Source organism: Eriocheir sinensis, chromosome 20 (assembly GCF_024679095.1).
Source record: "Eriocheir sinensis breed Jianghai 21 chromosome 20, ASM2467909v1, whole genome shotgun sequence".
NCBI lineage: Eukaryota > Metazoa > Arthropoda > Malacostraca > Decapoda > Varunidae > Eriocheir > Eriocheir sinensis.
Window position 1 is genome coordinate 21,087,240 of NC_066528.1, and position 16,575 is coordinate 21,103,814.

The 16,575-nt window shown below is 44.2% G+C and overlaps 1 protein-coding gene across 6 annotated transcripts in view; it reads left to right on the forward strand.

The window, feature by feature from the left end:
* The window catches only part of LOC127001376 (zinc finger protein 436-like), a 54,554-nt gene extending 38,867 nt beyond the window's left edge, over positions 1 to 15,687 (forward strand). Inside the window, exons 1-6 of one of the 6 annotated variants that reach the window (XR_007755219.1) lie at positions 5,286 to 5,680; positions 7,166 to 7,220; positions 8,307 to 8,568; positions 9,332 to 9,625; positions 10,084 to 14,537; positions 14,591 to 15,687. Coding sequence is in view for 1 of the 6 variants with exons in the window: in XM_050865924.1 (XP_050721881.1) it covers positions 7,166 to 7,220; positions 8,307 to 8,568; positions 9,332 to 9,625; positions 10,084 to 11,712 (2,240 nt within the window). In the remaining 5 variants the exon portion in view is untranslated. Of the gene's footprint in view, positions 1 to 5,285; positions 5,681 to 7,165; positions 7,228 to 8,306; positions 8,569 to 9,331; positions 9,626 to 10,083 lie in introns of those variants that run through there. The other 5 variants (XR_007755217.1, XR_007755218.1, XR_007755215.1 and 2 more) reach the window with 5 other exon arrangements.
* Positions 15,688 to 16,575: the final 888 nt, after the last annotated feature.

Sequence of the window (16,575 nt, forward strand, 5' to 3'; positions counted from 1 at the left end):
TACCACCACCACCACCACCACCACCGCCAGCAGACCCGAGACCCAAAAAATTAGTCTGCCGTTGTTCCCGCTGACTCCACCTTCCCCCTCGGATTTAATCATCTCGGAGTAAGAATCGGGGGAAGTGGACTCGCTGGAACCCTACTGCTGGAGAGAGAGAGAGAGAGAGAGAGAGAGAGAGAGAGAGAGAGAGAGAGAGAGAGAGTGCCGCCACGCCAAGACTGCTGTTCGCTTGATTGAATATTTTTGATCACGTTTTTACGCTGAAAGTCAGGAAGGAAAAAAAAGCAAATATTGCGAACCACTTTTAGCCTTTACCAAATGTTTAAAAGGGATGAAAAAACAGACTGGATTAGCTGACGGAGGGACTGACGAGGGACTGACGGACTGGCTGACTGACGGAGGGACTGACGGACTAACGGAATGGATGACTGACGGAGGGACTGACGAGGGACTGACGGACTAGCTGACTGACGGAGGGACGGACGGACTAACGGAGGGACGGACGGACTGACGAGGGACTAACGGAATGGCTGACTGACGGAGGGACTGACGAGGGACTGACGGACTGGCTGACTGACGGAGGGACTGACGGACTAACGGAGGGACTGACGGACTGACGAGGGACTAACGGATTGGCTGACTGACGAAGGGACTGACTGACTGACGGACTGGCTGACTGACTGACGAGTTATACAAGTGACTATTTAACTGACTTACCTACTAACTTACTGATTAAGTAACTGATGTATTGCCGACTTGACTGAGGAGGGACTGGCTGACTGACTGACTGACTGACTGACGAGATATCCAAGTGACTATTTAACTGACTCACTAACTGATTAAATAACTGATGTATTGCCGACTTGACTGAGGAGGGACTGGCTGACTGACTGACTGACTGACGAGATATCCAAGTGACTATTTAACTGACTTACTAACTGATTAAATAACTGATGAACTGATGACCTGACGGAGTGGCTGACGGAGTGATTGACTGACTAACTGACGAATTATCCAAGTGACTATTTAACTGACTTACTGACTGACTGATTAAATGACTGATGAATTGAGGACCTGACGGACTGATTGACTGATTAGCTAACCGACTGACTGACTGACTAACTCCTTAACATACTAACTATTCAACTAACTGACTGACTGACTAAATAACTGACTGACTGACTGACTGGCCGACTAACTGACAACGCCTTCATCACCACTTCATCACCAGTCTAGATGCAGCACCACCACCACCAATTTCAACACCACTGCTATCAACACCACTACTATAAACACCACACAGTACAAGAGAAAAACAAGAAATAACTTCACCTCCATCTTTGTCAACACCACCACCACCACCTCCTCCACCACCACCACCTCCAGGAACTATCACCGTAATTAACACACCGATAGAGAGAGAGAGAGTTTAAGGCAAGATTCTGAAAACTGTCAAAGTGATTAATTGTTACATCACACACACACACACACACACACACACACACACACACACACACACACACACACGCACACGCACACACACGCACACACACACACACGGGATTGAAATGTTCGATGTTGTTTGTATTCCTGTAAACATTCTCTCTCTCAAGAAAAATGGTAAATGTCGAACCCTACAGAAAGTTAACGAGAGAGAGAGAGAGAGAGAGAGAGAGAGAGAGAGAGAGAGAGAGAGAGAGAGAGAGAGAGAGAGAGAGAGAGAGTCGACTGATTAAAGTTAGCTCTCTCCGTAGAGTTACTTCTCTAATCAAAGTGTATAAAAACTCACAATCTCTATTTAAGTTTTGATGGATAGATTTTGTTACTTTTTTTTTTAGTTTCCCTTTCAATATTTATTTATTATATTTTTATATATATTTCTAGTATCTGGGGAGGTGGTGGCTGAGTGGTTAGCGTGCCTGGGATTTTTCAGTTACAGCCGAGTGGCCTAAGACTACCCACATGCTGTCCAGAAGACCGCCTATTAACCCGGACTCTAGGGGAGCTGTCCAAGGGAAATCAAGAATGAGCTCCGGGGTGCAACATGAGCCAAAAATAGATGGCGTCACTATAAACACTTGCCTGCGCCATGACGGGCTTGATCCGACCACCAGGCCTAACCAAGAAAGCGTACCGTGGCTATAGGGCACAACATAAAAAATATATGTATCTAGATTAGTTTTTAGACAGACAGACACTAACAGACAGATAGACAGACAGACAGACAGACACACACACACACACACACACACACACACACACACACACACCACTCAACATCAGAAAGCCCTAAAATATATACCAAAAAAAACGAAAAAGCAAAGAAAACAATGAAAAAAAAAGGAAAAGAAAAACAAGAAGGAAAAAGCCTGCGCCTCTTTTTCAAACCTTCCAAAAACCTAAAAAAAGTTACAAAAAAAGACGAAAAGACGAAGAAAACATTGAAAAAAAAGGAAAAGCAAGGAGGAAAAGACTGCACGACCTTTTCAGACTTACCAAAATCCTAAAATGGACAAAAGGGGAAAAAATGAAAATAATTAAAAAGAAAGAGGAAAAGACGAGAACCAGGAGGAAAACGATACAGAAAAAGACGGAAAAATGAAGAAAATAATGGAAATGAAAGGGGAAGAGAAGGAAAAGAGGAGGAAAAGCTACAGAGAAAGACGAAAAGGAGGAAAATAATGAAAAGGGATGAGAGAAAGAAGGAAAAGACGAAAACCCGAAGAAAATAATGAAAATGAAGGAGGAAAAGAGGAAGAAAGAAGAAAAACAGGAGGAAAAGACCAAAGAGGAGGAAAACTATGAAAAACAAGAAGGAAAAGAGGAAGAAAAAGAAGATTAACAGGAGGAAAAGACAAAAAATAGGAAAATAGTGAAAAATAAGAAGGAAAAGAGGAAGGAAAATACGAAAAACGGGAGTTAAAAAACAAAAAACCAGGAAAATAATAATAAAAATAAGAAGGAAAAGATTTAAGAGGAGAAAAAAACAAAAAACGAGGAAAATAGTAAAAAATAAGAAGGAAAAGACTTAAAAGAGGAGGAAAAGACCAAAAAACGAGGAAAATATTAAAATAAGAAGAAAAAGATTTAAAAAAGGAGGAAAAGACCAAAAAACGAGGAAAATACTGAAAAATAATCGGGAAAAGACGAGAAAAAGGAGGAAAAGACCAGAAAACGAGGAAAACACTGAAAATCAAGAAAGAAAATAGGAAGAAAAAGACTAACAGGAGGAAAAGCCAAAAAAAATGAAGAAAATACTGAAAAATTAAGAAGGAAAACGCGTAAAAGAGGAGGAAAAGATCAGAAAAACGAGAAAAATACTAAAATAAGGAGGAAAAGACCAGAAAACGAGGAAAACAATGAAAAATAAGAAGAAATAGAAGACTAACAGGAGAAAAAGATCAGAAAACGAGGAAAACATTGAAAAATAATCAGGAAAAGAGGACAAACCTACGCCTCCTTTTCAAACCTCCCAGAAGCCTAAAAGAAGACAAGAAAAGAAGGAAAAGAGGAAGAAAAAGACGATTAACAGAAGGAAAAGACAAAAAAACAAGGAAAACAGTGAAAAATAAGCATATATTTACAATCATATATATTTTAGTATGTTCAGTATATAATTAAGTGAAAAGGGTATATATTTTTTAGTATGTTAAGTGTAGAATTAAGTGAAAAGGATATATATGTTTTGTATGTTAAGTGTAGGATTAAGTGAAAAGGATATATATGTTTTGTATGTTAAGTGTAGGATTAAGTGAAAAGGATATATATGTTTTGTATGTTAAGTGTAGGATTAAGTGAAAAGGATATATATTTTTTGTATGTTAAGTGTAGAATTAAGTGAAAAGGATATACATTTTTTAGTATGTTAAGTAAAGTATTAAATCAAAAGGATATATATATTTTAGTATGTTAAGTGTAGAATTAAGTGAAAAGGATATATATTTTTTAGTATGTTAAGTGTAGAATTAAGTGAAAAGGATATACATTTTTTAGTATGTTAAGTAAAGTATTAAATCAAAAGGATAGGTATATTTTTTTAGTATGTTAAGTGCAGTACTAAGTCAAAAGGATATAATATTATACTGTTTTGTATTTGTAACTAGTAATATGTATTTATATTCTTTTGTACTTAGGCCTACTACTCTGAATGTGTTGTGATATTTTTGTGCTGTGGTGTGTGTGTGTGTGTGTGTGTGTGTGTTTTAGAAATCTATATTGTTTACTGTTATGTAATATTGTATTTATGATTTACTACTATTGTTGAATAATACTGGAGACCCTGTGAAGCACCTTTGGGTGGAATGGGGCCTGTGAACCCTTAAAGAATAAAAGAAAGGAGGAAAAGACCAGAAAGACGAGAAAAACACTGAAAATTAAGAAGACCAAAAAACGAGGAAAATACTGAAAAAATAAGCAGGAATAGAGGACAAGGATGTAAAGACCAAAAAACGAGGAAAACACTGTAAAATTATCAGAATAAGACAAGAAAAGTGAGGAAAAAACAGAAAAACTAGGAAAACACTGAAAAATAGGAATGGAAAGACCAAAAAAAATGTGGAAAAAAAAAAAAAGGAAAAGAGGAAGGAAAAGAAGACTAACAGGAGAAAAAGACCAAAAAACGAGGAAAACTGTACAAAAAAGCAGGAAAAGAAGAGGACAAGGAGGAAAAGACCAGAAAAACGAGGAAAAGACTTAAAGGAGGAGGAGAAGACCAAAAAATGAGGAAAACTGAAAAATAATGAGGAAAAGAGGCGGCCAATCCCGCGCCTCCTTTTCAAACCTCCAAGAAACCTAAAATAAGACAAGAAAATGAGGAAAATAAGAAGGAAAAGAGGAAGAAAAAGAAGACTAACAGGAGGAAAAGACCAAAAAACGAGGAAAACACTGAAAAATAAGGAAAAGAGGAAGGAGAAGGCGAAAAACTAGAAGGAAAAGACCCAAAAAACGAGGAAAACAATGAAAAATGAGAAGAAAAAGAGGTAGAAAAAGAAGACTAACAGGAGGAAAAGACCAAAAAACGAGGAAAACAATGAAAAAATAAGCAGAAATAGAGGAGAAGGAGGAAAAGACTAGAAAAACGAGGAAAACAATGAAAAAACAAGCAGAAATAGAGGAGGACAAAGAGGAAAAGACTAGAGAAACGAGGAAAAGACTTAAAGGAGGAGGAAAAGACCAAAAAAATGAGGAAAACAGTGAAAAATAATGAGGAAAAGAGGCGGGCAACCCTACGCTTCCTTTTCAAGAGTCCCGCGCGGGTGTCCGTCGGGGTGCAGAACAAACTAGTGCGATAATCTCCTGTTTTCCATCGCTCCTAACACCACCACCACCTCACACCACCTCTATACCACCCCGAAAATCAATTAACCACACACTAATACCCTCACTAACACCACGGAGCCCCGAAACACCACAAAAATACCACAAAACCAGAAATGCTAATATGTCCGTGTGTTTGGGTTGTCCCCGAGACGTGTACGGAGACGGCGTGGTTATCATTTTTGCGTTTTTTTTGGCACTTCTAAGCTTCTGAGGCACATGAGGACCTGGTGACATGTTGGTGGCACTCCTCTGGCCCTGTGTGCGGTGCCATTCGAGGTGATGGAGTTCCAGAAGGGAGGGAAATAGGGGTAGATTAGTGGGTCTGTCCCCGCCGCCCCTGACAGCCACTGTTTAGAAGGTGATTTTTTTGTTTTTTTTGAGAGTTTGTGAGAATTTTTTGGTTATTTTTGTGATGCTGACGTGCTGAGGCTTGCTGGTGCTGATCTGTGGTGCTGTATGCTGAGTTTAAGTGCAGTGCTGAGTCCCTGTCTTCCTACGTTCTCTCTGGCTATGCTGAGTATGCTGACGTGTGCTGTGTGTGTATATGCTGACCCCTATAACCCTGGCCCTGTGCTGAGTTGATAATGATGCTGATCCCTATGCTGACTGTGTGCTGAGTATATGCTGACCCTTAAGACTCGCTACATCCTTCCCTGGCTTTATGCTGAGTAGATGCTGAGCTGTGGATGCTGATCCCTATGACCCTGGCCCTATGCTGACTGTATGCTGAGGTAACTGGCTGCGTGCTGACCCCTATAGCCCTTCCTTTCCACTTTGGCTCTATGCTGAGTGGATGCTGAACCCCAGTGAGCCTTCCCTCCATATTGGTCCTGTGCTGAGGTGACTGGCTGTGTGTGCTGAGTGGATGCTGACCTTTATAGCATTTTATAACATTTGTTCTAGCCCATCAGTGTTTCTGTGTGTAAGGATCCCACACTGAGGAGCAGTATTCCAGTGTTGGTCTCACAAGTGTGTCATACGCTGTAACAAACAAGGGTCATTATACCATACGCGAAAAGTTCAGAACCCTCGGGAGTCGATTATAACAGATTATTGGATATATCGTCTCCTCCTCCCCCACAGCTGGTTCATTAAAGCGAGGATTTACTTCGGACTGGTCAACAAAGCTACATTTTCCTCCCGAAACTGACCTATCTTTCGGCCACCTCTTTGGATTCTTTTTAGGAGCAGCGAGTAGCGGGCTTTTTTTTTATTAATGTTTACTTTTTTGTGCCCTTGAGCTGTCTCCTTTGCTGTAAAAAAAAAAAAAAAAAAAAAAAAAGTGCTGTGCCTAATTGCCCATGTAAGTCATTCAGGTAGTCGGCAGCCTTCTCTGAATGCATTAGCTGTTTTTGACCCTCAGACGGCAGCAGTATTTGAAGAGGAGCTCCCCCCAAAATGAATGGTTTAATACAGAGTTCCACCACCATCTAAGGGTTAATTTAGTGGCTATTTACCAGCAGCCTCTTGGTGAATACGGGACACTGCCGTCACTTATCCGTCAGACCTTAAGGTGATTGGTTACTTGTTGTATTTATTCATTTCTTTCTTTATTTTTTTATATTAAAGGAGGCAGTTCAAGGTCAGAAAATAAGAACAGCAACAAGAGTGCCCACTTGATGCCGCTCTGACAAAAGAAAAAAAAGAAGAGTAGGAAGCCAGAAGAGAGGTCAATTTTCAGTGGATAGGTTGACGATAGCTTAGTGTCCTTAGCGGCTACAGGTTACTCGCTGCTAACCTGTGATGGGGTTTTAGTTTATTAATAGTCAATTCCAAACACTATAATCAGTGAGAGGTCATTGCAAGAGGGTACTAACTAACACTTGTCTTTCCTTCCTTCCAGATTGGGAGCGTAAGAGGAGGGTGAAGAACACACTCCCGTCACTGGCATCCACACACACACAGGTAAGCTAGACCAGGGAGAGAGAGAGAGAGAGAGAGAGAGAGATGACTGTAAGATCTTTTCACCCATCTATAGGCTGTGGTAATGGTTCAGAGCTGTTTAACCCCGTAGCTGCTGGGATCATGTTTCTTACAGGCCCCTCTAACCGAGAATAATGAGAAAAAATCATCATTCAGGCAAACCATTTCATAATAAATATCAGCACATTTGTGATCAGTTTATGCATCATCTATTTTGGGGGGGTTATATCATGGCACAAATTTTGCCCGTCGCTGGTACACGGTAAAGCCACAAATTTGACCCGTCGCTGGTACCAGGTTAAGGTAAGGTAGACTAGGTTGTTAAATAGATAGGCTTAGGTTAGATTATTTCATCCATCTATAGCTTTTAATAAGTGTTCTGGGCATTTGTAAGGTTGGTTATGTTAGGCATTGATGTAGATAGGCTTAGGTTAGATCATTTCACCCATCGATAGCTTTTAATAAGTGTTCTGGGCATTTGTAAGGTTGGTTATGTTAGGCATTGATGTATTTCACCCCATCTGTAGGTTTTTAAGTGTTTTTTGCATGGTAAGGTAGGTTAGTTTAGTAGGCAGATGGATTAGGTTTAGATCATTCACCTATCCGATGGTTTTTTAATAAGTGTTCTGGGCATTTGTAAGGTTGGTTATGTTAGGCATTGATGTAGATAGGCTTAGGTTAGATCATTTCACCCATCTGTAGGTTTTAATAAGTGTTCTGGGCATGGTAAGGTAGGTTAAGTTAGGCAGTGATAGGCTTAGGTTAGATCATTTCACCCATCTATAGGTTTTAATAAGTGTTCTGGGCATGGTAAGGTAGGTTAGGTTAGACTGTTATATAGATAGGCTTAGGTTATTTCACCCATCTTTAGGCTGATAATCCTCTGAGCAGGGATATATTTATTTATTTATTTTTCATCATTGTTTGTTGCCCTACTATAAAAAAGTGATAATTTTCTCATATTCACTACCAACAGTAACTTTGGTAATGATAGTAACAATAACAATAATATAATCAGTAACTAATATTAATCGGATAATCAGTAATTCCTCTTCCTCAACCAGCACCATCACCACCATGGCCCAAGCTGGTGAGGAGATGGCCCATGTTACCCTCACCAACGGCCTCCTGGAGAGTGGCGTGGAGCGTGCCATGGTGCAGCTGGGGCCGGAGATGGTGGAGGAGCGGATAGAGATGGTGGAGCAGGACCTGGCGCAGATGGTGGAGGTGGAGGAGGAGGTGGTGGTGGGCCGAGGTGTGATGCAGCAGATCTCCAACGGGGTGACCAGCATTATCAAGAAGGAGGAGGAGCTGGAGCATGAGGTGAGGGAGGGAAGAGGAGGAGGAGGAGGAGGTGAGGTATTCATTTATGGAGGAAGAGAAGGATGTTTGAAGGAGGGGAATTTCAAGAACAAGAGAAGAGGAGGAGGAGGAGAGTGAGAGAGAAGGAAGAGAAGAGCTGGAGAATGAGGTGAGTGAGGGAAGAGGAGGAGGAGGAGGTTAGGTATGCATTTATGGAGGAAGAGAAGAAGATGAAGGGAGTGAAGGATGTTTGAAGGAGGAGAATTTGAAGAACAACAGAAGAAGAGAGTGAGAAGGAAGAGAAGAGGAGGAAGAGCTGGAGAATGAGGGAAGGGAAGAATTTTTGGATGAAGAGGAGGAGAAGGAGGAAAACAAAAGGGAAAGAGGAGGAAGAAGAGAAAAGAAAGAGGGGAGGAGGAGGAGAAGAAAAAGAGAAAGAAATGAGGAAAGGGAGGGATTTGTGGAGGAAGAGGAGGAGGAGGAGGAAAACAAAAGGGGAAAGAGAAGGAGGAGGAGGACAAGAGAGGAAAGAGGAGGAGGAGGAGGAGAAAAAGAAGAAATTAAGAAAAAAAAGAAATGCTAGGAAAAGAACATTAATTAATTACGTATTTATTCATATTATTTCCTTAACCTTCAACCATACTATTACTAACACACACACACACACACACACACACACACAATTTCTTTATTATCTTTTCATTTTTTCTTTATTTCCTTCCTTTTTTTCACACACACACACACACACACACACACACACTAAGGTCAGGTCATCTCCCCACAGGCTGAAGAGGAAGCATTAGAACCTGACCCTGAGAGCACAGTCGCTGATGAAGAGGAGGAAGAGGACGAGGAGGAGGAGGAGGAGGAAGAGGAGGAGGACGGAGCTGGGGAGATCTCTATTAAGCAGGAGAAGGGGAAGAAGGTGCAGAGGGGGAGGAAGAGGAGGAAGAGGCGCCTCACCTTCACGCCGAGGAAGCTCAACAAGATATACGAATGTGACCAGTGCCCGGCAAGGTTCGCCCGTGACACCCAGCTCAAGTACCACGCCAAGGTCCACCTCAATGACCAGACTGAGGTGAGGAGGACTTCAACCTAACCTAAGGCACCTAACCCTTCTGTTCACTTTTTTCATGCTTTTTTTCCCATTTCTTTCTTTTTTTTTCTTTTTTTTTTACTAACCTGACCTAACCTACTTAACTAACTGTGTGTGTGTGTGTGTGTGTGTGTGTGTGTGTGTGTGTATTTACCTATTGTGGTCCCGTCTCCGTATCTGCATTTATCCAACTTTTCTTTAAAGCTTTGCACACTCCTTGCCGATACTACATCCTCACTTAGTCTGTTCCAAACCTCAGCATTTCTTTGCGGGAAGCTATATTTCTTTATGTCTCTCAAGCATCTTCCCTTCCACAGAAGCTTGAGTCCCTTCCTTCCTTCCTTACATTGGCCTGAATCCCTCCCTTCCTTCCTTCCTTCCTCCTCATCCCTTACTTCCTTCCTCACATAAGCCTGACTCCCTCCCTTCCGTCCTTGCAGAAGTTTGAGTGTGACCAGTGCCACGTTGTGTTCTCCCGCATGAACAAGCTGATGAGGCACCGTCAGCACACCCACCAGGAGGCTCTGTCCTGCGAACACTGCAACTCACAGTTCACGCACATCAACAGCTATCGCCTGCACATGCGTCTGCACAGCGGGGAGAAGCCGTATGGGTGCAATGAGTGTGGGGCGCGGTTTGTGCAGAGCAGCCACCTCAACATCCACAAGCGCTCGCACACCGGGGAGAAGCCGTACCAGTGTGACGTGTGCAAGCAGTCCTTCAAGCAGATCTCCCACCTCAGGACACACGAGCGCATCCACACCCAGCTCAAGCCCTACATCTGCCCCATGTGCAACGCCGCCTTCATCCAGAAGAGCAGCCTCAACCGCCACAGCCGCATCCACACCGGGGAGAAGCCGTACGTGTGTCTGGTGTGCCAGGCGGCCTTCTGCGTCAAGAACAACCTCACCCGCCACATGATCACCCACACCGGGGAGCAGCCCTACAAGTGTGACCTCTGCCCCGCCTCCTTCGGCCAGGCCATCGACCTCAAGCGCCACAAGATCGCCCACACCGGGGTCAAGCCTTTCCAGTGCGACGTGTGCGACGCCGCCTTCAGCCGCAAGAACAACCTCAAGTGGCACAAGTACAGCCACACGGGGGAGACGCCTTTCAAGTGCGACGAGTGCTTCGCCGAGTACGCCCGGCCCAGGGACCTCAAGAAGCACAAGCTGAGCCACGGCCCAGCCAAGCCACACGTGTGCCAGGTGTGCAGCCAGCACTTTGCCCAGGCCAGTGCCTTCCGCCGCCACATGATGGGCCACACCGGGGAGAAGGGCTTCCAGTGTGACAAGTGCTTCGCAGACTTTCTGGACAAGAGTGCCCTCAAGAGGCACATGTACAAGCACGTGGGTGCCAAGCCTTACAACTGCAAGCGCTGCAGCGCCATGTTCAGGGAGTACCGCAGCCTCAAGCGCCACTGCCAGCAGATGCACGGCGAGGAGCCGCCCCTGCTGGAACAGGCGGCTCAGCAGCAGCAGCCCCAGCCCCAGCAGCAGCCCCAGCAGCAGCAGCAGCAGCAGCAGCAAGTCCAGCAGCAGCAGGTCGCTGTCCCGGCCGGCACCATCATTGCGGACCCCAGCGTGCTGCCCCAGTTCAACCACCCAGGGCAGCCCCAGGCAGCCACCAGTCAGCAGATGGCCCCGGTGCCCACCCTCATGCTGTCCGGCGGCCCCGGCCAGCCCGCCCGTGCTGCCCGGCCTGCCAACAACTGCCAGAACCACACGGCGCACGTCCTCACCTTTGGCGGCAACAACCAGTGGCAGTCCTGGTGCTTCTGTGAGACCCCAGCCATACCCCAGGACGCCCAGCAGCAGCAGCAGCAGCAGGTCATGGTGACCACCACGCTGCCTGCTGCCACCACACACCACCAGCAGCAGGTGCAGCAACAACAACCTCAACAACAGCAGCAGCAGCAGCAGCAGGCCCAGTCCGCAGCCTTCACCATGTCCGTGAAGGCCCCGGCCATGCCCACACAGATCCAGCTGCAGTTCCCCTTCAACGAGACACAGGCACAGCAGCCCACCACCAGCCACACGCAGCAGTGGGTGTCCAGCTGGACCAAGTAGCCGCCCACACACACACACAGACACACCCACACACCCATACCAATGCTGGGAAGGCCCTGGATAGCCATCATCATCATTATCATTAACATAATCAGTGATCTCATTTACTGTGAAGGCCTCAGTGTGACAATATGGACAAGTGTTGAGGCAAAGACTGTAGCCTCATGTCTCGGGAAGGCTTGGACACGGAGGGCTGGGGTCAAGAGTGCCGGAGGGGGAGTGAGTGTGTGGTGCCGGACTTGTTCTGGCACCCAGGCGTAAGGATGTAAGTCAGTGTAGTAGGATAGGATTGATGTGGTGTGGGTGTGGTGGAGTGTAGATATATACCTCATGTAACAGTGATTGTGGTGGTGGTGGTGGTGTGTGTGTGGCTCAGTGTGTGTGTGTGTGTGTGTGTGTGTTATGGGATGGAGGAAGGGTGGAAGGAAGGAACAGGCAAAAGGAAAATAAGAAAGAAAGGAAAACAAGAAAGAAATTAACGCCACTATTATCAGAAAATCTTATGAAAAGTGCCATAAAGAAAAAGAATAAGAAAGAAAGGGCAAGGATATCAAGCAGTAACAAGAAAGAAATTAACACCACTATCAGGAAATTATATGAAAAGTGCCATAAAGAAAAAGAATAAGAATGAAGGACAAGGAAATCAAGCAGTACAGCAAAGAGCACAATTAACCCAGTAGCAGCGGGGATCATGTTTCTTAATGGTCCCTCTAAGCGAGAAAAATGAGAAAAAATCACCCCTCACACAAACCATTTCATAATATATATCAAAGCATTTGTGATCAGTTTATGTATCATCTATTTTGGGGGGTTAAAATCATGGCACAAATTTGGCCCGTCGCTGCTGCACGGTAAAGCCACAAATTTGGCCCGTTGCTGCTACACAGTAAAGCCACAAATTTGCCCCGTTGCTGCTACACGGTAAAGTCACAAATTTTGGCCCGTCGCTGTTACACGGTAAAGTCACAAATTTGGCCCGTTGCTGCTACATGGTAAAGCCACAAATTTGGCCCGTCGCTGCTACCAGGTTATTAAGTAAAGAACTGTCAAGGGTCAAACTATTTATTATCATTAAAATATTACCAGACAGAAATTGTATAATGGAAAAGACTAACCAGAACTATGTGACCTGAATAGCATTGCTGAGGTCAGGGCAAACAGAATAGGCTTGCTGGGTGCTGAGAGGACTGAGTGGCTCTATGCTGAGGCCAGAAGGACAGTCAGAGTAACCATGCTGAATGCTGAAAATAAGAGGGACTGACTTGCTTTGATGTTTTGCTGAGATCTAAGAGAGTAATGCTAAGTGCTGAGGTCAGAGAGGGCGGACTTGCTGCCTTGCTGAAACCAGGACAGAGTAACCATGCTGAGTGCTGAAGGCAGGAGAAACAGGTCTGGCAGCATGCTGAGGTTGGGACAGACAGAGTACCCATGCTGAGTGCTGAGATCAGGACAGTAACAATGCTGAGTGCTGAAGATGAGGGGCTGAGGCCAGAAAAACAGAGGAACCATGCTGAGTGCTGACTTGCTTGGCTGTTTTGCTTCAACCAGGGCAGAGTGACATTGCTGAGTGCTGAAGGCAGGAAGGATTGAGAAGCTTTGATGTGTGCTGAGGCCAGGACAGACAGAGTAACCATGCTGAGTGCTGACTTGCTTGGCTGTTTTGCTTCACCCAGGACAGAGTAACATTGCTGAGTGCTGAAGGCAGGAAGAATTGAGAAGCTTTGATGTGTGCTGAGGCCAGGACAGACAGAGTAACCATGCTGAGTGCTGAAGGCAGGAAGGACTGAGAAGCTTCGATCCATGCTGAGGCCAGAGGAACAGAGAGTAGCCTTACTGAGTGCTGACTAGCTGACTTGCTGGCTATTTCGCTGAGGCCAGAGCAGACAGTGTAGCCTTGCTGAGTGCTGAAGACTGGAGGGACTGACTGGCTTCTCTGCATGCTGAGGCCAGAAGGGGTGGAGTGCTGAGTGCTGAGTCAGGAGAGAGGTGAGTTATCGTAGTGGGAAGAGAGTGAGTGAGTGAGTGAGAATTAGGACTCATCAGGTATAGTCCTTATGTGGCAGCTGTCTGGTTAGTAATAGTAGTAACAGTAGTAGTTGTAGTAGTAGTTGTAGTAGTAGTAGTAGTAGTAGTAGTAGTAGTAGTAGTAGTAGTAGTAGAAGAAGTGATGTAATATGGATTTGTAATGTTGAAAGTGGCAGCTATGGGAAAATTGTATCTCTTAACTTATTTATTATTATTATTATTATTATTATTATTATTATTATTATTATTACTACCTTATTTTTCCTATGTCCAGATCTGCCATAGTTCATTCATTGGCAGCCCAGGGATTGATTTTATTCATATTAATACTATTTATTAATTTATTTATTTATTATTTTTGTCTTGGTGTTGATTTTTCTACGTCAAATTAATTCCAACAGTATATTTTCCTTCTCGCTCTTTTATTTTGCCATTTGAAGCAGTGATTTTATTTTATTTATTTTTTATTAATTTATTATTATTATTATTGGTATTTTTTGGTATCATTTTTCCTCTCATTTTTCTTTCACCTCCTTCATAGACGTGCTCATCGCTTCCTTGGTTCCTGTCATTATATCTATTTTTTCATATTTATTTTATTTATTTGTGTATTTTTTTTATCCCTCACTGGCAGGCTCAGAAAACATAATCAAAAGTTGTATAAGAAACGGAAATGTAGGAATATGTGGGCTATGTTGAGGCAGCTATGTGGTTGTGTGGGTGTGGTGTGGGTATGCTGTGCTGTGTGTGGTGTGGATATGCTGGTGGTGGTGGTGATGTGGTGTGTGGGTATGCTGGAGGTTATGTGGTGTGGATATGCTGGAGTTGGTTGTGAGGTGTGGCTATGCTGGAGGTTATGTGGTCTGGGTATGTTGCTGGAGATAGTGATGGGGGTATGTTGGTGATGATTTAGTGTGGTATGCTGATGGTGATGATGTGACCTGGGTATGCTGGCAGTGATGTGGTGTGGGTATGCTGATGATGTGACCTGGGTATGCTGATGGTGATGATGTGACCTGGGTATGCTGGGAGTAATGTGGTGTGGGTATGCTGGCGATGATGATGTACTGTGGATATGTTGGAGGTAGTAGTGTGGGTATGCTGGTGATGGTTATGATGTCGCTATGCTGAACTGCCCATCAAAGCTGAATCTAATCAAAAACTTCAAATTAATAATGATAACAACAACACTAATCATCCTTATAAGCTTCAAAGTCCATCATAAGCTTAGAATATACGATTTGTCATTTATAAGAGGGAGAGAGTGAGCGAGTGGGGTTACGTGAAGTACCTTTGATTCTACGGGCAGCAAATTTGATTCTTTAGACCCCTGGTTTGATGCTAGACAGCAAGCTTGATTCTATGGACAGCAGGTTTTCCATGCTTAAAGATTGGGTTGGATTCTTGGTTACCGCTCTCTGAATCACACAAATTTCCTTATATTCAACTTCGTACTCGGCAACAAACACATTTTTGCTGCTTATTCTAATCTTGGGAATACTGTCTCAATCAATTTCTTCAGCATTTCATTTAAATAGCGTGTGTGTGTGTGTGTATTTACCTATTTGTATTTACCTGTCTACCTTTACCTGTGTGTGTGTGTGTGTGTGTGTGTGTGCGTAGCCAAGCACATCACACAAGTTTAGGCAGTGCAATGTTCCCAGGGTCATTCCTTCCTTCCTTCCTTCCTAGTGTTAGCAAGAGTGTCACGGAAGAGTTCCACATCACTAACTCAACACCGTCAGCCACCACCTCCGCCACCGCCCATCTCAGACCCCAAGCAAGATGGACCGCCTCTGACCGAGAGCTCCGACGCATGTATATACCTCGCCGCTGTCCCGTGAGTGAGTGTCGGTGTTTGTATTTGCCGTATGAGTGACCAAATCACCATAACCACCACCACCTCACCGTGTCTGTAAACTTTGCTGGTAATAAAGCTCATCTCATCCACCCTCCATTATTTCTCTAACATCCGTAGTGTGTAAGGGTGACAGGTGTAGTATGTAACAGTGTGGGGTTAAGGAGTCAAGGGTTGGAGATGTAAGTGTGTGTAAGGGCTGTAGTATGTAGTAAGGGGATAAGTCAGGGGTTGGAGAAAGCTGTGTAAGGGTGACAGGTATAGTATGTAGTAGTTAGCAGTTAAGGGGGCAGGGGTTGGAGAAGGCTGTATAAGGGTAAGGGGTCAAGGGTTGGAGAAGGCTGTATAAGGGTAAGGGGTCAGGGGTTGGAAAATGCTGTATAAGGGTAAGGGGTCAGGGGGTCAGGGGTTGGAAAATGCTGTATAAGGGTAAGGGGTCAAGGGATCAGGGGTTGGAGAAGGCTGTATAAGGGTAAGGGGTCAAGGGGTCAGGGGTTGGAAAATGCTGTATAAGGGTAAGGGGTCAAGGGGTCAGGGGTTGGAGAAGGCTGTATAAGGGTAAGGGGTCAAGGGATCAGGGGTTGGAAAATGCTGTATAAGGGTAAGGGGTCAAGGGGTCAGGGGTTGGAAAATGCTGTATAAGGGTAAGGGGTCAAGGGGTTGGAGAAGTGGCTCTGGCAAAAGGACTACTCGTATGCAACATTCCAATGACTATATACTTGTGTAGAGGTAAAAAACATGAGTGTGAGAACAATACATGGACACATTTAAGCTGTACACTTCAACCCAGCAGTGCTCATGTCATTGAAAGCCTTGGATCACCACAATAAGACTTACAACACACACCAGCAGCAATAAAGACTAACATTAAGACATCATTGGTAGTATAACGATGGTTGGGACATTGAGGTAAGACTTAAACAAACCCATAAGACTAATGTTGAAGTAGTATTAGTATTGATGATTGTAGAGGCTTATGT